The sequence below is a fragment of the Bombyx mori genome, chromosome 6, assembly GCF_030269925.1.
Source record: "Bombyx mori chromosome 6, ASM3026992v2".
In the NCBI taxonomy this organism is placed as follows: Eukaryota; Metazoa; Arthropoda; class Insecta; order Lepidoptera; family Bombycidae; genus Bombyx; species Bombyx mori.
The window spans coordinates 13,336,693-13,359,659 of NC_085112.1; the positions used below are offsets into that span (position 1 = coordinate 13,336,693).

Below are 22,967 nucleotides of genomic sequence, written 5' to 3' on the forward strand. Positions count from 1 at the left end.
GGTAATTTTACCCCTCTCAGATAACAATGTGTAACTGCTATTTCTGACGCGAAACAGTCACGTTAAAACGATCTGGAAACATATAATACAATGCTATTATGATTTCGACTTCAAATTGATGGCATCATGTTGCCTATGGGCTCATGCATACACCTAACAGGCGGTCCGTGATACTATCAAATTATCCAATGTAAAAAAAAAATTCCAAGTTTCAATGATACATGGTACTTAATTAAAATATCAATTACTTTTATTTTACCATTGTCATGTTACTTTACCGTAAGCGTAAATACGTAATTTATCTTAAAATTACACAAAAAAGAAAGACATTTTAAGATTATCATTGTGAGAGTATGTATTTAATTTTGTCTTATAATTATTAAGTATAATTTCACAGTTATATAATATAATTAACATTCAATGTTTTTTACAAATATCATTAAGGATAAATTTACATACTGTACACTGTACACAGCCTTAAAATAGGACCTTTGTAATTATAAATAAAATTAAGGATATGTTGTGACGACTTTTATAAAACTAGGAACACAAAATTCAATTTAAGGTACCACTAACTAATAAGCATAATACAAGTAGGTATGTACTTCTTACAATTAATTTTAATTTTGAGATAAATCTATAATTAAAAAAAAAACTGACTCACATCTCCAACGAGACCACGAGTGAGTATAAAATGAGTCTTTAAATCTATTCTATAATAATATAATATAATGAGAAGAACTTATCCTAATAATATACGACTTAATGCTATTTAAGTATAATAAATTGTTTTAACTAAATGCATTTCTTTGGGCAAGTTTCATTTAAATCTATCTTATTTGTTGTAAATGGTCATAAGTACATACTAATCACCTATATATTTATCTAATAAAAGCATAGTAGCATTTGGCAGTGAATAACATTTAGAAAATTATAATGAAAAGGTACATAATATATCTAAATGCAAATTCGAAAAAATATGTTTTAGAAAAAAAATCGATTTTCCAATTACATAAAGCATGCAAGTCCCAACTCTACTCGGAAGGTCTGGTTTGGTTTGCCGACGTCTCGGATGGCGACGTCCAAGAGTGGAAGACGGCCAGGCTTGTCAGTAGAATATTCCACGATGGTTTTCGCCCATGAACTTTTCTTGTACTGCGAGAGAGAGAGAGAGAGATAAATAATTTGAACATCAAGTCGCAAGGCACTCGGAAATAGTTTAGAAATTGACAATTACAATGAACGTAATGCTTATCAAATAAAAATTAATTACTTATAGTAATAGTGAAGTCGTCGTGGCCTAAAGGATAAGACGTCCGGTGCATTCGTGTCGAGCGATGCACCGGTATTCGAATCCCGCAGGTGGGTACTAAGTTTTCTAATGAAATACGTACTTAACAAATGTTCACGATTGACTTCCACGGTGAAGGAATAACATCGTGCAATAAAAATCAAACCCGCAAAATTATAATTTGCGTAATTACTGGCGGTAGGACCTCTTGTGAGTCCGCACGGATAGGTACCACCGCCCCGCCTATTTCTGCCGTGAAGCAGTAATGCGTTTCGGTTTGAAGGGTGGGGCAGCCGTTGTGACGATACTGAGACCTTAGAACTATATATCAAGGTGTGTGGCGCATTTACGTTGTAGATGTCTATGGGCTCCAGTAACCACTTAACACCAGGTGGGCTGTGAGCTCGTCCACACATCTAAGCAATAAAAAAATAAATAAAAAAAAGTACTATTTTAGAGGTAGTTTTTTAACTACTCTTACGGCTTAATCTCGCTTATTTATTAATTTCTCAGAGAAGAGTCGTCCTTTACCACGGAAACTGTAAAGTTTTCTAAATATGGTAAATAATAACACGAAAAGAATTCTAGATAGAATAAACGGTACAATTAGTTTGTGTTACATTTGAGTCGTCTATTATCAGTGGTGGCAATCTGTGCATTTGGACAAAAAAAATTTATTGATATGTCAATACAGATTGATTTGAATATAATCGTCTCCTTCAAAGAATACGGTTCAAAACCTGCATTAAATAAAGGTTAATACTTAACCTGTTGTTTATCTAAGATGTCGTTCAGAAGAGTTTTGTGACTGCCAATGGAATACAAAGTCAATAATTCGTTTTTCTGATTTACCAATAATTGTCCAAAAGTCACATTGCCGGCTTTGATAATAGTCGACTCATTTACTATTTTAATATTTAATAACTGTTTAGTTGGAAACATATAAAAATTGCATGGTACTTAAAAAATACTTTATTATTTTTTATTTATTTAGCTAAGTATAGAATCTTGTTGATTAAATTTTAGTTTTTAATTTTTACTGGTGGTAGGACCTCTTGTGAGTCCGCACGGGTAGGTACCACCACCCTGCCTATTTCTGCCGTGAAGCAGTAATGCGTTTCGGTTTGAAGGGTGGGGCAGCCGTTGTAACTATAATTGAGACCCTTAGAACTATATCTCAAGGTGTGTGGCGCATTTACGTTGTAGATGTCTATGGGCTCCAGTAACCACTTAACACCAGATAGGCTGTGAGCTCGTCCACTCATCTAAGCAATAAAAAAAATATAAAAAAAATATGTATCACGGATTGAAGTAATCCAACTCACCTGGCATTCATCTAGCAGGGCAGTATACCTCAACCTGTTGTTAGCTTTAGGAAGGATCTCGGCATCGTTGTACGCGAGCAATTTGATTCCCCGTTTGTAATTTTTCGTCGAGGGATCAAAGTAGCCGACGGTGTTCCGACAGTGGAGCGTGACGTTCTGAACTGCTTTCAGTGAAAGGAGCTGAAGATATGTCAGCTGAGTGTGATCCGCCTTGTAGTTGATCTATACGTAAGGTTGGCTAGTATTAATTTGGAGCTTATCTTTACTTTAATATATAAAGCTGAAGAGTTTGTTTGTTTGAACGCGGTAATCTCAGGAACTACTTACTGGTTCGATTTGAAAAAATATTTCAGTGTTAGATAGCACATTTATTATCGAAGGCTATAGGCTATACAATATCACGGTAAGGCCAATACAAGTGGAGCACCAATAAAGAATGTTTCAAAATATTTTCACTTTCTATGTAAATGAAGTGGGGGGTAAAATTTTGCGTTATGCCAAAATAACTAGTCCACGTGGACGGAGTCGCGGGCAAAAGATAGTCTAAAATGTTCCAAAAGCGACTTAACTATATTATAGCACAATGAGGACGTTGATGCTTTAAGCACAAACTGCACGATTCCTAATTTGATATTTTCATTTCAATGCAATCATTGCAATCATTAACTATTTTAATATTAAAATTATTTATTCTCATTATTATTTTATGTAGGAATTTAAAAAAAAAAACATTTTTTGTATCATTTTATGGGTGGACATATTAACTGCAATACTTTGATACACTGTCGCGTTTAGTTAGTCGCTTAGTCCCGTTATTATAACTTCGAGAGCAAACTGCCTTTGTTTAGTACAAAAAAAGGTGAAATTCATTTACCGTAAACCCTTCTTCCATCTCACTAAGCCATGGCTCTTTCTCTTCTCCTTTGTACGAAATATCCTGGGTCTGCATCGGCTTGGGATATACGCAGCTGGCTCCAGTCGACATGTCACAGTGGACCATAATGGCATCATTCATGTCCCCACCATTAGGATCGATCCAGTATTGACCTGATTGTAGAATAAACGGATCCAAGGATTAATTCATGTTCAGCTAATAATTCGTGTGCGCGAGATCGGCCTATTTATTAGTGAATAAACTGGTGGTAGGACCTCTTGTGAGTTCGCAGGGGTAGGTACCACCACCCTGCTTATTTCTGCCGTGAACCAGTAATGCGTTTCGGTTTGAATGGCGGGGCAGGCGTTGTAATTATACTGAGATCTTAGAACTTATATCTCAAGGTGGGTGGCGCATTTACGTTGTACATGTATGTCTATGGGCTCCAGTAAGCAGGTGGGCTGTGAGGTCGTCCACCCATCTAAGCAATAAAAAAAAGAATAATGAGGTTTCAATGGTGCCTCATGTGCATATGATGTTGGACCCATCCAATCGCAAAGTAAGGCAAGAAAGCACAAGACGCAAATATGACTGATTTTGAAAGGATAACGGAATCCTTTTTCACTATACAACTAAGACTTGGACTTCATTTCGAACCAATAGCATTGTTAATTTCTGAACCCTTCAGAAATTATATGATTGATAAATTATATAATTACTGGGCATATTATGAGGACTCGTGTTGGCTGTTTTCGTTAACTATTCTTTCATAGATGAGTGATTGAGTTTGAGAAGCAGAATATTATTTATGCGTTTCTTATTTCAGTGTTCAGATTTTAGAAGGAAATTCTGAAGCAACTAAACCCATACAAAATCGAGATTAATATACATATATATTACTACATATAAGGATAAGGATCACTAACCGCTTTCAAAGCTCGGATGATGGTATTTGATGTCGCCACAAGTCTTCGCAGGTGCGTCCTTCGAGCCATCTGGCTTTAAGAATTTGTCAAGAGACACTTTGAGTCGCTCGTATGCCTTAATAACGATTTCTTTACGTTCTGACAACGACATGTCGTCCTTGAAGAACCTTGGAGGCAGGGAGTTAGGGTCATCGCCGAGCGGATCCGGACCTTTTATAGAACCTGTGAAATAAATTAATTGATTATCATGTGGTTTCACCATTAAGCCCGTTGATTATTGTTCGATTTTGGTAATAATGTTGATAGGACGGTTTCCAGATTTTGGGAAATCCTAGAAACGTCTGGAGACTATTGCGGTGAAGAGAACAGATATCTATAAAATATCTAAAAAAATGTATTTTTGATCCTACTAATTTAAGACGTGGCTAATTTAAGAAGGGCGTGAGTACCCTTTTGTTAAATATTTCCGTAAGCCCAAAGGTACGATAGTTGCAATAAATGCTATATTATTAGAATAAATCATATTAAAATGCAAACCTTGCTGCAACATAGCAGCGATAGCAGCGGCGTCATAAGCCAGTCCTTCTCCTGGAGGTCCGGGCGGTCCGGGTGGTCCTGATGGCCCAGGAGGCCCATGTTTTCCGGGATCTCCAGCGGGACCCCTGCCTCCCGGTGGACCCATTTGTCCTTGAGGACCCGAACTTCCGTCACGTCCTGGCGTTCCTGTTATTACAATAAAAAAGTGAATTAAGCAATACTTCGCAGTGAAAAGATGATTCAAATGTTAGAAAGCGTTATTACCTCTTGGTCCAACATCGCCATCCTTTCCAGGAGGTCCCATAGGACCAGGTAAGCCACGTTCGCCGACTCTTCCTGGTGCGCCGACCATCCCTGGTAGCCCAGGAAGGCCAGCATGGCCTTTACTTCCATCAGCACCAGCCTCGCCTCTTTCGCCTTTAGCTCCATCAAGCCCTGGTGGTCCCTGTTTGCCTGAAGGACCTTGAGGCCCATCTACACCTGGGGGGCCTAATTCACCTCTAGGACCCCTCTCGCCAGTTGGCCCAGTTGGTCCAGAAGGTCCAGGTGGACCCTATAACAGGATTAATGAATTAATCTTATGCATTCCTCTATTTATTAATGGTTTCCCTCTAAAAACAGCATTGGAAATAGCTGGGTAATTAGTTACCTGCATTCCAGGTAATCCAGGGGAGCCTGAAGAACCAGGGGGTCCTATAGGTCCTTTGTCACCTGGACGGCCAGATATTCCAGGTTGTCCTTGTTTTCCTGGTCTCCCTTCGGGTCCTGGTTCACCCATAGGACCTGGCGGTCCTTGAAGCCCAGGAGCTCCCGGTAAGCCTTGTGCCCCATCTGCGCCTGGTTTGCCTGGTGTACCACTTTCACCCTAAGAATAATAAGTAATACATACATATGTGTAAAAATGTGTATGGTATTCAAAAATCCAAATGAAATGCTTGTATTACATACCTGTGTACCCCGTAGTCCTTGCGGTCCTGGAGGTCCAACCATACCCGGTAAGCCACTTGGCCCTCTCTCGCCAGCTGATCCAGGTGGTCCAGCTTGACCTTGCGGCCCTTGTTCTCCTTCACTCCCTCGTTCGCCCTTAGGTCCTTCTGGCCCTGCAGAGCCGGTCAAGCCGATAGGCCCAGGAGGACCAGGACGACCGGCTTCACCGGATGCTCCTTTAGCTCCTTGGATACCTGCTGCTCCTGCAGGTCCAGTACTGCCTTGAGGTCCCTAATATTAATAATTTTATGTACATAATACATTTTACCGATAACAAATAATTTATAGACGGGTCGTAAATTATTATTACCGGAGGACCCAAATCCCCTGGTCTCCCAGGTAACCCGGCATGACCTGGATCCCCCTTGTGACCTTGTTCACCCCGTGCACCTTTAGCACCGGCCACTCCAGGCAGTCCTCTCAAGCCCATTTCTCCAGGTACACCTATAGAACAATTATTTACATTATATTGTAGAAATAAACATATATCGGCAAATTATATTATTGAGAAAAATATAATTATTTTTACCTGGACTTCCAGGTAATCCTTGCTGTCCTTTGGGGCCGCTATATCCTCTATCACCCTTAAGACCAGGCATTCCAGTTAGTCCAGGAGATCCTGGCAGTCCCGGGGATCCTTGTAAGCCAGGTTGCCCTCTTTCGCCAGTAGAACCCGGAGCTCCAGGCTCCCCAGGGACTCCTGCAGTACCCGGCTCTCCGCGTTCAGCCGGCTCTCCAGGAGGACCAGCTGGCCCTACTGGGCCCTGCGGCCCTTGATCACCCTGACGGCCTAAAATAAAAAAATAGTTTTTGCTACTCAATTACTCAATCATGCAAAAACAAATTTGGATGAAATTTCGCACCAATAATATTTTTTATACCATTTTATATTTAATCTAGATTTACACAGGATACTTTCAACCATAAATCACATGATACTTTAGTCTATTATTGTATTATACTTCAGTTAGGTACTCGCCGAGTACACAAATAAGTATGAATAACAGAACTCACCTGGAGGTCCATCAACGCCATTCGGTCCAGCTGCTCCTCTTTCGCCTTTCTCGCCAGCGAAACCTGTAGGTCCTCTAGGCCCCGGCATACCCATGGCTCCTATTGGTCCTGGATGCCCTTTACTACCCCTAGCACCTTCCGGACCCTGAACAAATATAACGAACACTGTAATAATATCAATTCATATCATTGTTTTGTCGTATAGTTGTAAGAAACGTTGTGTACAAATTCAGCATTTTGTTTTGTTTAGTCGTGCGTACATAGCTTATGTTGCAAGCCAGCTATGGTTTCTTTTTACTTGTGTTTTTTTATGTATCATTTTAGCTTGTGATGTGTAGTGTGCCTAATAACTAAATAATAAAAAAACACACACACACCCATGTAAACTTACCGGTGGTCCGTCTGCTCCTTGAGAACCAGTTTCTCCTTTCTCTCCTGGAGTACCAGCTTGTCCGGGCTGTCCACGTTCACCAGGATATCCTCTTTCACCACGTGGTCCGATTAGTCCAGGAGGACCTGCCGGCCCAGCTATACCGGGCTCCCCCTCTTTGCCCGGAGAACCAGGTTGTCCAGCGGTACCAGGCATTCCCTAGAACATTAAGTATTATGCGTATAATGACTTACAAAAAACCTTTTTTTAATTTAACGATAGACTGGTAGATCACTACTGGATATTAATGCAATTGAACAACTTACCGGAAATCCTGTAGGTCCAGTTTGACCCTGAGGCCCTCTTTCACCTGCCGATCCTTGAGGTCCTTGAGGTCCTTGGATACCTGGACTACCGTCTCGTCCTGCATCACCTTTGGGTCCTTGAGGTCCTTGCAGTCCTTGTTCACCGTCTTTACCAGGCTCACCCTAGATATATCAAAATATTGGAATAAATTCTATCACGTGTACGGAACAGTATGTAATAAGCGAAAAAGTACTTATAGACACAAATCTATATGAGGTACAGTCAAAAAAAGGTAATCAAAAAGCAAACAATAAACTCTTTTTTACTGTTATCTGACAGCCCTGAATTGATGAGCGTAAGGTTGATGGATCATTGAGTTTAAGCAAATAAAAAAATTACAATAAACACGACATAATGCGAACTTATCATCCCTACATAAGACTCAAAACACCAGTTCATCTAACTCCTTTTTTCTATTGAACGGTGTCGTGCTATATTATTCTAGGGTTAGCAGTACGTAGAAAAGTCATTGACTCTTTAATTCATATCTTTGTTATTAGACTTACTTGCAATCCACGTTCCCCTGGGTTTCCCATCATACCAGGTGGTCCCTGCAATCCTTGTGGTCCTTGTTCGCCAGGACGACCATCAGCACCCGGTATACCTCTTTCACCTTGCGGCCCAGTTTTTCCCGGTATACCTTGTCTTCCGATAGCTCCTCTTGGGCCTTGCAAGCCTTGACTACCGGGTCTACCAGGGTCCCCCAAACTGCCCTTAGTTCCTGGTAATCCTAAGCCACCTCGTTCTCCAGGTTGACCTTTAGGTCCGGCAGCACCATCCAAACCAGGCAGGCCTCTCATTCCTTGTGAACCCCGCTCTCCCTGAGGTCCAACATTACCAGCAGGTCCCCTTAGACCACGTTTACCACGTTTGCCTTCTGCTCCCACCGAACCTGGTAGACCTCTAGGTCCAGGTGCACCCGATTCTCCCCTGATACCAGCATCACCTTTTGTACCTCTTTCACCAGGTTGGCCCTGTTAGTTAATATTCAATCACTTTAAAAACTTACGTCGTTGGTTTTAAGGTCATTTAAAAATCTATATTCTTATTATTATTATTATTTTTTAGGAAACCCGTGAAAATACACTGATACTACTTTTAAGACATGCTAATCATTTTAAAATGGTATACATACTGGCATTCCTTTAGATCCTGGCATGCCTGGATCACCTGCTACTCCTGGAGTCCCTCTTGGTCCTGGGAAACCTTGAGGCCCCGAAGGCCCCGGTTGCCCTTGTACACCTTTTTCACCAGGAATTCCATCATTTCCAGGGATTCCCGGAGAGCCAGCTTCGCCTGTAGTCCCTGGACGTCCTGATTCTCCTCTAGGTCCTTGAAGACCTTGGCTGCCTTTAGGTCCAACAACACCTTGTTCGCCTTTTATTCCAGGGGAACCGGGAAAGCCTGGTGAACCAGGTTTACCAACATTACCCTGTAAATAAAAGTCAAATCACTTCAGATTGTGTTCAATTTATTTCGTGTCATTTTAAGTACTTTCAATTCACGAATTATTAAAAAATATTTTCTGACATATGGTAACGCACTGTTTTGTTGTGCAATAGTTAGCAATAAATCACCTACCCGCTCTGACCTTTTTTTCACTTTAAAAATCTTCATGTTACATTTACTAAAGTGACAATAATTTCTCGTGGGACCAGTAACTAGGTAACTAAAGTATTCTGTCCAAGTGTCCACGAAAAATCCCTGTTTTAGTTTCAGGAGTGGTCTCTTTACATCGTGTATTACAAGCTTACCACTGGCCCAGGTAATCCTGTTGCACCATCAGCACCTCGGATTCCAGGAGGACCTGGAGGCCCTTCACGACCACGTTCACCTCGGGGGCCAACTGGTCCCTGTAATATAGAAGCTTTTCTGTTAAATACATACTGAAGACAATTTCAATGAAAGAACAAAAGCAAGGCTGAAAAATAATTTTGAACCGCGACCATCTTAATAATTAGGTACAACACGTATAATATTTTAATTAGATACAGAATACAGTATCTTTTCTTAAGCAGAAGCAAGATACTTATATCTGGTACAGTAGCAAAATTACCACAAGTCCTGTAGGTCCCATTTGCCCAGGCAGTCCTGTAGGTCCTTTTTCACCAGGTTGCCCTTGATCTCCTTTTGCACCGTCTTTCCCGTCGAATCCCCTGTGACCTTTCAGCCCTTGAATACCGGGAATTCCCGGCGAACCTCGAGGGCCTGGCTGTCCAGCGGCTCCCACTGGACCTGGCTCACCATCCTCACCAGGAGCGCCCTATACATAAAAAATATTTAAAGATATCAATCAACATTACTTAAAAAAATAATTGCCTAATAATTCACTACAGTTTCTTATTATATAGAGAGGGGAATGAACTCAAATGGGTACCATATTGGCATCTGTCTCTGCGGACTTACAAATACATCCTAAGGTCTACTTGAAAAACGCATATTTTCCTTACATCTTTTCCAGGCAATCCTGGTGGACCTCTTTCTCCAGCTATACCCTGTGGTCCAGGCATTCCTGGCTCACCTGGCTCTCCTCTTGGACCTTGAAAACCTTGCGGGCCGGGCGGGCCTTGCGGTCCTAAACAAAGTAATTCAAGCTTCATTAATTTGTTTTTATTTTAAACACTTTGTAATTCTTAAAGCTCCCAGTTAAGCAGAGTGCGATTTTTTTTTTGTTCTATTGCTACCAGACTACAATTTTGTTACTCGCAAGACTTAATAATATTACAATGATATAAATTTCTTAATATTTATGTTGGAATAAATAAAACTTATTGAGGTTTAAATAAACCTCAAAATATCAAATTGTACTAATTATTTGCATTTCATTCTAAGCCAAGGATCTTCGAAGGCTATGACATCAACATCACATAATTAACACAAAAAAAACAAAAGGGTCTTTAAGGCCTGTATCCATTCATCGAATTAATGAATAAATCGAAAAAGCGTAACTTAACAATACCAGAGGGCTCATTAATGGCGACATGGGTTACTAAAGCTTTTTAGATGCCGATAAAGAATATCTTTGAACAGATTGGTTTTTGCTGATACTTATCGTGCGCGTACAAAATTTATGAAGTAACCTGCTATTCCTCTAATTCCTGGTGCTCCAACAGAAGCTTGCATGTACTGATACGGGTCAAACGCTGGGCCCTTATCGCCGCCAGCGGTTGCTGCTAGTTGTGCCAAATATGCGTTCACCTATAAACAAGATCAATGGTAAAAGATCTCGAGGACGAAGCCCCATGCGTTAGACTGATCAGGTGAAAGACCTTACTAAAACCCCACTTGACGAGTGCGTGCGCTAAGCCTCAGTTCGCAAACTATGGAGAACATCTGTCAAGGCTTTAATAAACAATAATCCCGCATGACCACGACTGCTCTGCCAACGACTATGATGATGATAAGATGGAAATCATAATTTTCTGAAGTGATTCCATATTCAAAATTTTATTTACATATATGCTGATTTCATTAGTAAGGGAGGTTTTATTCAACTTACATCGGGCATGGGACCACTTGGGCCAGGAATGCCGGGGGCTCCTGGTACGCCGTTGACACCTGGAACTCCAGGCGGTCCTTGAGGACCTTCGTCTCCTTGACGACCTGGGACTCCACGTGATGGGGTCGGTGGTACAGCAGGCCGAGTCGGTGTTGGAGCTAAAACGTTGCCTCTCATTTGACGTCATATTTAAATAATGTTTATTCAACCAATAAATTAGTTCTCTTCATTGTAATTAAATTATAAATACTGTTTAATTGTGACTAACGGGTTTAATTCTGTAGTCTGGTTTTATTAAGTTTGCATTAGGCTTATAGACAATATAGACGATTTAACTGTCCAATCCTTCATGCCATATTGCTGTTTCATAGCAGAAATGGGCAGCATAATAATACATTCTACTCTAAAAACAAAAAATATATATTTTTTGCCATTTTTATTTCGGTTACACAGTGCTGTTCCTTCATCGTGGAAGACGTGAACAGCTGTTAAGACCATCAAATATAGTAGCATCATTACACACGATATTTGTCTTATTAGCGGTTGTCAATCTCTACGATGTGAAAAATAAATTTAATATGATTTTTATAGATTAATTGAAGCATGAGCTGAAATCGAGTAATGTAAAAATCAATGTGTTTAGGTTCACTATAGACTCTGAAGCGATTGGACCGATTTCGAAGAAACTTTCGGGCAAATCTTCAGACTGATCTAGCGGCCTAGTGGCCAATCTGGCCAGCAAAGCGAGTCAAGATTGATTACTAATGTATACAAGTGACTATGAAACTGCACTTGCACCGTATCTAAAGTATTAGGACATTGCAAGAGACTTTAAGTAATTTTTGTTACCTGACAAACAAGCAGGAAGTACGGTGCAATTGGTCTGTCCTCCGAAGCACTGACAGATTGTACAGTTGTCTCGCTTCCATGTATCCCCATCCGAGTACGTCCTTCCCATTTCCACGCAACGAAGAGCCGGTGGAACTAGAAACACGCGTAGTTCTTTTTTATTTATTCTTCATTAGAGCCATACACCTATTAGGTTAGGTCGGCCGCGTAAGTTTAATACTTTAAAAACCTAGAATTCTCTACATGTATCAGTACATTAAATAGTCCCTAACACAATGTTTCCCGAGCACTACCATATGTCCTTACTCAAACTTGGAAAGGGCTCTGAACGGTAGACTACTGTATAGCCCCTGCTTGACAAATAGCATGACTTGATGTTGCTGACGTCAATAATTGATGGGCACCGCTTAATATTAGGGCTGTAAAATCATCTGTTATTGACGGCAATAAAGAAACAAGGAATGTCTAAGGTTCCTAATGATTGGGTGGTTCTAGGCTCTATGCAAAAAAAAAACAATGAGACAAAGAGCCTCATTTTTCTATATTTTTTTTGGATAATTGCAGTGACATGTTTACCAAGTCATGGTCGACCTGTGTGCTTAGTGCGAGCTTTTTAAAGTTCTCGATAGCGTAAAGGTTAACTCAAATTTGTATTCAGTTGGAACGTTTGCCTACATTTGCCTCTAGGGGCAACTTTAATTTAACTTTTACGCTATCGACAACGTTAAAAAACTCGCCTTAAGCACACTGTTAGTAGTTATCAAAAAACAGACATGACAATGCGAGTGTCATCACCCTTTTAGCGTTTCACATTCAATAACCCTTGTATATATTTTGCCTCCATAAATAGCTGCAGAAAATTTACATACGAAACAACACCAAGCATAGCGAAAATCAAAGTTTTATCCAAAAATGTGTACTTATGAAATGAAATATTTTATTTCCACAGACAGGTGAATGAGCTCACTGTCCAACTGGTTTTAAATGGCTACGAGGGTCCGCAGTGTAGTAGTGAATACCTACCTTGAGACAGGAAGTCTAAATCTCAGTTGTATAGTGCAAAAGTTATCCCATCTTTCAAACAGGAATGCATACTGATTCGCGGTAAAAGTGGACAGGATGGTAGTATCCATCTGATGTGGCTTTACAAAAAGCCATATCAGTAGTAAAATCTATCTTGAAATAGACTAGCAGAGACCTGAGCTAACATCCCTATTCACTACACCGTTGTAGTTTAGTTAGGAGTATTATTAATTCTAGATTTATTATATTAAAAATATTTGAGAACATCCCTACCTCTCGGACTCACTATGCCAGATCGGGGATATTCAGATGTTCCTAGAAGAAAACAATACAACACATAAATATGTTTGTTGATAAGGGATCGTTAATTATATTATTATGAACTTTTTTATTTACCAGTTGTCGCAGATCTGAAGTCCTGCTCGGCAATGATAGCTGTAATAAAATAAGTTAGATAACTAACATTAAAACATATTAGATAAGACTACTATTTTGGTTTATAGGTATTAGTTACGCAAAAAGCGTTCAATAAGCAATTCAAATTCTTCCTCCTTAAGGAGAAAAGTTGGGTGCTTTATGCGTTCGATTTTAGGACGGCGCAGTAAAATGTTTTCAATTCTTTTTGGGAAACTGATACTTAATCTATTGATTTAAAGGTTCAAAATGATAATACCAGTATTGCGATTGATACAATATTGCTAGAATAATAACATAAACATTATTGCATTTGAATTTGGAATCTGTAATTGTAATGGGAATATATTGCATTTGAATTTGGAGTCGGTAACTGTAATAGGAATATTCTTTGTATTTCCTCGTTTTGTCTCCAATCTTTGTAAAACATTCTTGGATTATGGATATGAAAATGGAATGGAGTGGTAAAGAAAACCGAAATGTTGCGACAGCTATGGAGTCAAAACACATTCTTGAATGTTTGCGAACAGGACTACTGATATCTGTTGTAGGTAGACAATAACAAAACACAAACTATAAGAATGGCAGTAGTGATTTTTTTCATTAACGACGTATGTATATTTCGATTTCGTAATTTTTCAAGGATCGCACAAATATATTTAGAATTCTATAATTCCGAAACAATTATGGAAACATTAGCAATAAATTATTCATTGAACAGCAAAAAAAAATTTCATTAAAACAATAAATAATAGCAAGACAAGGTATACACCAATTAGAACACATAAATAGGTACATATATTATGTTCTATTGCAGAATTTAAAACGCCCTTTTTAAGTAAGCCTTTTTGTTATAAAGCCAGTAAGTACACTACTTTTATTTTTATTTTTTGTTGCTTAAGTGAGTGGACTAGCTCACAGCCCACCTGGTGTTAAGTAGTTACTGGAGCCCATAGACATCTAGAACGTAAATGCGCCATCCATCTTGAGATATAAGTTCTAAGGTCTCAGTTTAGTTACAACGCCTGCCTCATCCTTCAAACCAAAAGCATTACTGCTTCACGGCAGAAATAGGCAGGGTGGCGGTACCTACCCGCGCGGACTCACAAGAGGTTCTACGATCACTAGAAAATGTGAGCAATTGCAAACATTTTGTACAGTTTGAAATACAGAATTATATTCCTATAATAATAAATAAATGTCACACCATTTTCGTCATCTTCGAACGGGTTATAGTCGTCGTAATGGGGATCTGGGTCCTGAGCTTGCGGCAGTTCTTGGATTATCTCCTCACGAAGCGGCTCGCTTAGCTCCTTTGCTGTTGCCAAAGACACGAAGGCTAGGACCGCCACTTTGATCTGCCACATCGTGCCTAACAAAATAATTCATGTTAGGGATACAAATTACATTACATAGGGAATACAAATTCGCCACCGTAGAAAAAACCCTTTCAGCAACTATAAAATTTATTATTAATAAAACTGAATATAAAATCATTGGCTGAACAAACTCGACCTTGTGCCAATTATTGTTCAATACAATTTTGATTGTTTCTGATAGACCATCGTCCTAGTTATTAGATTAATTACAGCATCAAGGCTGAAAACCGTTACTCCAATGACGTAGGTAGGTACCCTTTTTATTAGAAATCATTCAGCATTACGCTTGGCCTTGACATAATTTATTAATAACTCGTCGATTACGATGAAGAGTTCGACGTGCAAATTAACCCATAAATAATAATAATATATATATTATATAATATAATAATAAATAATGAATAAATACGTAATAAATAAATAAATATTTATTAACAATCACGCCACGTTAACTGGTCCCGTGATAAGTTCGTAAAGAACTTGTGTTACAGGTACCAGATAACGGATATAAATGTAAGATTTTTATTATACACATACATATATTTAATATACATCCATAACCCTGGAAAAGACATTTATATTTATCATACAAATATCTTCCCTTGGCGGAATTCGAACCCGCGACCCCCTTGTGTAGTGACCATGTCACTTACCACTACACCAGACGGCCGTTACGAACCCATAGACACAATCCATTCAGTTTCTCACCGGATCTTCTCAGTCGATCGCGATTCCATTACAATCCAAATACATTATAGATAAGAACCAGACCAGACCCACTGGTGGTAGGACCTCTTGTGAGTCCGCACGGGTAGGTACCACCACCCCGCCTATTTCTGCCGTGAAGCAGTAATGCGTTTCGGTTTGAAGGGTGGGGCAGTCGTTGTAACTATACTGAGACGTTAGAACTTATATCTCAAGGTGGGTGGCGCATTTACGTTGTAGATGTCTATGGGCTCCAGTAACCACTTAACACCAGGTGGGCTGTGAGCTCATCCACCCATCTAAGCAATAAAAAAAAACCTAACAACTCAACTTTTTCAGAAAAATACCAAGTCCTAATTGAAATTCCAATTGACGACTTCGGATTCTATTTTCTTAATATTCATCATAAAGAAAACTACAAAAAAAAACGAATTCATCTGAATAAAATGAGATTATCATCAATATAGAGGAAGTCAATCAATATAGAGGAAGTCAATCAATATAGAGGAAGTCAATCAAATATACATTTTTAAGGATAACTCAATCACAAATAAAAATAATATTCAAAATCGGTTCACACAGACTTCTTAGGTAACATATAAAATACAGTCGAATTTAGAACCAACTCTTTTTTTGTAGTCGTTCAAAAACCGTTTCTTAAAATCAATTAATCAAGTGACGCGAAAGCGTAAACTTTTTAAATGTAGCCTATAAATACTTTAACGACCTATTTGCACGTCCACAGTCCAGCCGAATCTAAATTAGTTGCAATTGTTCTAATATGTCAGGAGCGACACTAGGAGCGTTCCACTGACCTCTGCTATCCCTCTCGCACTCACCAACCATTATTGATTGTTAATTATGACTGTGAAGACGTCGCCCTAGTGCAAATAAACTACTTTGAAACGAAGTGTTACATATTGTGTATCATTTGAGGCAGGCAGGCAGGCATTTTCTATGACAGGTAATGACAAAGGGAAGATCTTCCATTGAGCGAGTGAAATTGCTGACGGTAGGCAGCGGTTTAGCTCTGCCCCTGACATGGCTGAAGTCCATGGGCGACGGTAATCACTCACCATAAGGTGAGCCATATGGTCGTCTGCCTACAAGGACAATTAAAAAAAGCTAATAATATAATTCCTTCAGTTTACACAAATGAAGAACACTCATAATTATTTTTTCTATTTTAAAATAACGGACAGTCTTGACGTTTATAAAAAACCAAAAAAGGGAAGTATCTAGAACAGGGCTGACCAGAAAACGGCCCGTGACGCATGTTTTAATCAGAAAATAGATTTGGATATATATAGTTTGGATATTAGAATTCTTTGCCAAAACATATAATCAAAAGTTTGGTATAATTTATCTTTACTTTGTAACATCCCATTCCCATGACATCATTTAAAAGTGAAGCTATATACTCGCATTAGCGAAATTTCCGGAAAGTATTTTGTTTATGAAATAAAAAATTCTGCGGTCCTCCAACTTTTGTGGTAAATTTAATTAGCCCGCAAAGGTATGTAATTTGGACAGCCCTGTCTGCTTAGTGCGAGTTTTTTAAAGTTCTCGATAGCGTAAAATTTCACTCAAACAGCGCCCCTAGCGGCAAACGTAGGCAAACGTTCCAACTCCAAAGCTAACTTTTACGCTATCGAGAACGTTAAAAAGCTCGCACTAAGCACACTGATCTAGAATATAATGATGAAGAGATGCGTGCGTGTGTATGTACATATGTGTAGTGTGGGTGGTGTAATTGGCGCGCCCCACTGACCTCCAATCTCGCACTCATTTATCTGAATAGTTTTGACAGCCTTTAATTTGTGCGTACGTCTGTATGAACATGCAAATATTTTGACGAATTAATCGGTTTCTAAGAATTCATTTGCGAATTTAATTTGTCTACGTAATAATAATTATTTATTCGTATCTACGAAGTTTCTTCTACGAGAGTTGTCAATTTATACAATATACTTTTACACTGTCTTTCATAAAATAAATTTATTCGTGTTTTTTTTTAGTTCAAAGAGTATTTTTATAAATAATTTAATGTTATAATATTTTCTGCGTATTATGTCATTCGGGTGATTCGGTGATGCCGTTTAGATCAATTGAGATTTCCATTCGTTAAGTCGTCGTGTCCTAAAGGATAAGACGCCCGGTGCATTAGTGTCGAGCGATGCAACGGTGTTCGAATCCCGCAGGCGGGTACCGATTTTTCTAATGAAATACGTACTTAACAATTGTTCACGAATGACTTCCACGGTGAAGGAATAACATCGTGTAATAAAAATCAAACCCGCAAAATTATAATTTACGCAATTATTGGTGGTAGGACGTCCTGCGTGTCCGCATGGATTGGTTTGAAGGGCGGGGCAACCGTTGTAACTATACAGAGACCTTAGAACTAATATCTCAAGGTAGGTGGCGCATTTACGCTGTAGATGTCTATGGGCTGCGTTTACCATTTAAAACCAGGTGGGCCGTGATCTCGTCAACCTAAGCAATAAAAAAAATTGAATTTAGCATTGATGATTGAACAAAATAACCCAATATTTTAGTAAAGTTTCTGACATATTTGATTCATCAGTTCATCACGATCAGTTCCAAAATATCTTAAGTGTGTCTTGGGTGTGTTGATTTTATTGCTCAGTTGGATGGATGAGCTCACGGTCTACCTGGTGTTAAGGAGTTACCGAAGTCCATAAACATCGACGACGTATGTATGCATATGCCGCCACCAATCTTAAGAGATGAGTTCCCCACCTGTCAAATCGAAATCCAATACTACCCTACAATTTCTTCTAAAGATAACACTTTCTCGGGATAGCGTATCTCGTGTGCATTTGGAACAAACAGACAGAAACAAAAAAAAAACACGTGACCGTTGCGGAGGTCAGACCGACTGATTCATCTTTATTTTTGTTTTCCATTTTATCTCTATATGTGAGTATGCTTTTTCATACCATAAATAACTTTAGGACAACGAATCTATCAAGTAAAGCTCTTAATCATTTGTGAACACAAAAAATACTATGCCACTTGAAATGAACCTAAAGTTCAGTTTAGAAACTGTCACATTTAAATCGTTTAGTTTTGCCTATCAACATATTATGTAGCTAGGCTGTTAGTCCCTTTTCAATCGCAAAGTTGGTACAGAGCAACCCACTTAAATATTTCAATGCCTCCTTTAGAATTCTGCTTAAAAATGTTGTGCATTAATTACATTTATATTTTGAATGGCGACCCGCCCTCGCTTCGCTTCGGAAAAAAAGCCTAAGTTACTCCTTATATCATCAAGCTACCTATCAGTGAAAGTCCCGTCAAAATCGGTCCAGCTGTTCCAGAGATTAGCCGGAACAAACAGACAGACAGACAGATAGACAGACAAAAATTGTAAAAAATGTTATTTTAGTGTATGTAACGTATATATATGCATGTAGTAAAAAGCGGTTATTTCAATATTACAAACAGACACACCAATTTTATTTATATGTATAGATAGATATACCGTTATTAAATCCCGAATTCAAATTTTGACTTGGTAAAAATCTATCTCTGTGATGTATTCTGTTACATAGACATTCAGCTAAAACTGAGTTACAATGTTATTGCTTGCCCCTGTCGATTTCTTCGAATGATACCTACTGCTAATAAAAGATCCATCGTAATCTCAATTACAATTACGTATTTAATGACTTATACGTTTAACATATTCCCTTTTAGGTTCATTAAATTATTATATTGTTACTGTTTGAGAAAATACAAATTCTAATTATTTCAAAATTGGTGATAAGCGATAGACGTTGTGAAAATTTTAAAACTATTCTGCCTACGAGCATATAATCCTATCAGAGTCGGTTTGATGCTTTTAGAGATCAACACGGCTTAACAGACAGAAAGAAAAACGAAAATTTACGTTTCAGTAATACGGAAAATCCCCATTATACTTTAAAACTCAAAGTTAAAACTCATGTCTCAAGGTGAGTGATAACATTTACGTCGTTAATGTCTATGAGCTTCGGTGAGCAATCTAAATGAAGTGGGCCGTGAGTTCTTTCAACAGTTCTAATTTGCCTAATTAAAATACTTTTACGGTTTTATTTCGCTTTTATTGTTATTATCTTAGTATTATCCAAGTTTCGTATACTCTATAGTTCTTGTGGAACGAACAACTGTAGTGTTAATCGTTAATATCTGGATATATTACTAATTTGCGTCAATGTTCTATAAAAAAAGTATTCTTAATATCTTATTATTTGTATTTATCACTCGCGATATTGGAGAAAATATTTAAACTCACATAATCTTCATTTCGAAACCGGAGACAGATACTATAATTTCCCAGTTTGGAATTGGATTTATTTTATAGAAAAATAGTACGTCTTTTTGTTCCATGTTGACTTTTAAGTTCCGAACGAAAAGTTTATCAGTTGTCTTCTACGACGATTGCTACTGAACCCGGTCACCGTCCTCGTCGAACCCGTCACTAGCGACGAAGGGCTCGACGAGCGAATTAACCCATAGACACAGCCCACTGAGTTTCTCGCCGAATCTTCTCATTGGGTCGTGTTTCCGATCCGGTGGTAGATTCTGCGAAGCGCTGCTGTTGCTAGGGCCAGTGTTAGCAACACTCCGGTTTGAGCCCCGTGAGCTCACATACATGTTAGGGTGAAGCTGAAATGGCCTCTCAAGGCTATCAGCATAGGTAGGAAAAAAAAGCTACTGAACTATCCTAGTGAATATTTGGACAAACTCATTCACACCAAAATAGTGTCTTTACCCCTAAAACGACCTTTAAAACGACGTTATAACAATAATATGTTTATTTATTAAAATAATTAGGACTTTTAATAAAACTATATAATTCTGTTATTACATCTCTTAAAACTATGGAAGAATCAAAATATATTTTTTGAGTTTGAAATCGTAATGTTTGAGCAATTTCCAGAAACAGTTGACGGGTACTTTAAAAAAAATACATTTCAAGATATTTATTTATAAAGCCTGTTTTAGTTCAGTTTTACAGTTTATGTTGTAAAAACTGGCAGCTTTGTACAAAAAAAATACAATTATTTTGACACACGCACAAATCGGAATATTCAAATCATATGTAATAAGTTTTAACTTATTAAGTAAGTAAAGCAACAGTATTAAGTGCTTACCTGTGTTGGTTGGGTGTGCTGTGGTTTTGTAGGGGGTAGCGCGGCCCGCCCGCGCCGCCAAGAATGCCCGGCGTCCCGACGCACTGCCAATAAATATGCGTCTACGCATGACCCGCGAGTGTCCAGATCTTGACCCCCCAGGGATACTCAACATTGGTAGTAATAAAAACGAACAACCTAGTAATGTCCCAATTCAATTTTACTTTTCGCAAATTCAGTATCAACAGCAGATATGAATACGCATTACGTACATGATTGAGATCATTTGATACGAATGTATTGGTAGTAGCTAGCTCATAAATTCTGTTGAGTTTGGTCAGCGTTGAGGATAATAGATTTCTTCATACACTTCATTCTCAGGGAAACAGCATACCATTTCGATTCTTATCAGAAAAATTAAACTTATAAATCTCTAAAGTTACTAAACGATTTAAATTACTTCACTACACATTTTGATCATTAGAACTTTAAATAAGTCAATTTATTTTCACTAACACAACTGCCTAATCAAATGTTTAGTGATAATTGTATAACGAAGTTCCTTCAGCTGTCGGATTTAGCAACTTTAAGCAAGATTTTTAATCCATCGCGTAACGCCATCATTCAATCGCCCGCTGTGTATCCCGGTTCAAACGTAATCGTGTGATTTAAATTTCTAGAATTCTCGACAGAATTTACTGGTGGTAGGACCTCTTGTGAGTCCGCACGGGTAGGTACCACCACCCTGCCTATTTCTGCCGTAAAGCAGTAATGCATTTCGGTTTGAAGGGTGGGGCAGCCGTTGCAACTATACTGAGACCTTAGAACTTATATCTCAAGGTGGGTGGCGCATTTACGTCGTAGATGCCTATGGGCTCCATTAACCACTTAACACCAGGTGGGCTGTGAGCTCGTTCACCCATATAAGCAATAAAAAAAATACGCACATGTTTGCAAAACAAAATGTTGTGTACCCCATTATTCAGGCAATATCTAGGCCGATAGCTAATATGTTTAGCGCGGTGCCACAACTGAGATCGCACTCCCAATTCATAGTGAGGCAAATGATAACTTTTTAATTGTACAGGTCAACAATACACGCGCCTCGCTTATTGCCAACAGACATTATATTGGCGACAATATACTTTAGTCACTTCCAGGCCGTATATTGGTGTATATATTTTTATATATCTATGCTCCACCACTGCCACAACAACCAATTTCTTTCTAACGATCGGCTACTAGTGAAACTGTTTCTATTCCGCGAATGTAACCTAATATACATTTTTTATTTTTATTTATTGCTTAGATGAGTGGACGAGCTCACAGGCCACCTGGTGTTAACTGGTTACTGGAGCCCATAAACATTTACAACGTAAATGCGCCACCCGCCTATATAAGTTCTAATGTCTCAGTATAGTTACAACGGCTACCCCACCCTTCGAACCGAAACGCATTACTGCTTCACGGCGGAAATAGGCGGGGTGGTGGTACCTACCCGTGCGGACTCACAAGAGGTCCTACCACCAGTGATTACGCAAATTATAATTTTGCGGGTTTGGTTTTTATTACACGATGTTATTCCTTCACCGTGGAAGTCAATCGTGAACATTTGTTGAGTTTTTTTTATTTTTTTTTTATTTTTTTTTTATTGCTTAGATGAGTGGACGAGCTCACAGCCCACCTGGTGTTAAGTGGTTACTGGAGCCCATAGACATCTACAACGTAAATGCGCCACCCATCTTGAGATATAAGTTCTAAGGTCTCAATTATAGTTACAACGGCTGCCCCACCCTTCAAACCGAAACGCATTACTGCTTCACGGCAGAAATAGGCAGGGTGGTGGTACCTACCCGTGCGGACTCACAAGAGGTCCTACCACCAGTAATTACGCAAATTATAATTTTGCGGGTACGTATTTCGTACGTACCCGCGAGTACGTATTTCATTAGAAAAATTGGTACCCCGCCTGCGGGATTCGAACACCGGTGCATCGCTTCAACACGAATCCACCGGACGTCTTATCCTTTAGGCCACGACGACTTCTAAAAGTACTTGTAACTTGTACACATGTAACTTGATGAACCTACCCAGGGTCGGGCTATTCAGTCTTTCAGCTAGTACCCTCAAGACGTTGTTGGTGCTTCCTCCTACTCTACGCATAATGGATGCCATCTTTTTGCGCATTATCGCGAAGTAGTCATCGGTGTGCGTTGCCAACATGCCTGATGCATTACAATAAGGTGAAAGCTTCAACAACGCCCTGA

At 39.0% G+C, this 22,967-nt stretch overlaps 1 protein-coding gene across 1 annotated transcript; it reads right to left on the reverse strand.

Annotated features, from left to right (window-relative positions):
* Nucleotides 1–329: 329 nt before the first annotated feature.
* LOC101746136 (collagen alpha-1(I) chain) lies at nucleotides 330–20,818 on the reverse strand. Its single transcript, XM_012697847.4, has 25 exons — nucleotides 20,722–20,818; nucleotides 14,683–14,847; nucleotides 13,458–13,496; nucleotides 13,335–13,376; nucleotides 12,039–12,173; nucleotides 11,190–11,347; nucleotides 10,771–10,888; nucleotides 10,141–10,265; nucleotides 9,747–9,953; nucleotides 9,445–9,543; nucleotides 8,826–9,122; nucleotides 8,197–8,664; nucleotides 7,651–7,812; nucleotides 7,346–7,543; nucleotides 6,955–7,099; nucleotides 6,470–6,730; nucleotides 6,251–6,384; nucleotides 5,902–6,171; nucleotides 5,603–5,818; nucleotides 5,218–5,506; nucleotides 4,954–5,139; nucleotides 4,417–4,638; nucleotides 3,491–3,663; nucleotides 2,617–2,838; nucleotides 330–1,155 (listed from the first exon to the last, which is right to left on the reverse strand). The coding sequence occupies exons 2-25, from the start codon at nucleotides 14,840–14,842 to the stop codon at nucleotides 1,009–1,011; spliced, it is 4,473 nt and encodes a 1,490-aa protein (XP_012553301.3). The 5' UTR covers nucleotides 14,843–14,847; nucleotides 20,722–20,818; the 3' UTR covers nucleotides 330–1,008.
* Between the last annotated feature and the right edge of the window lie 2,149 nt (nucleotides 20,819–22,967).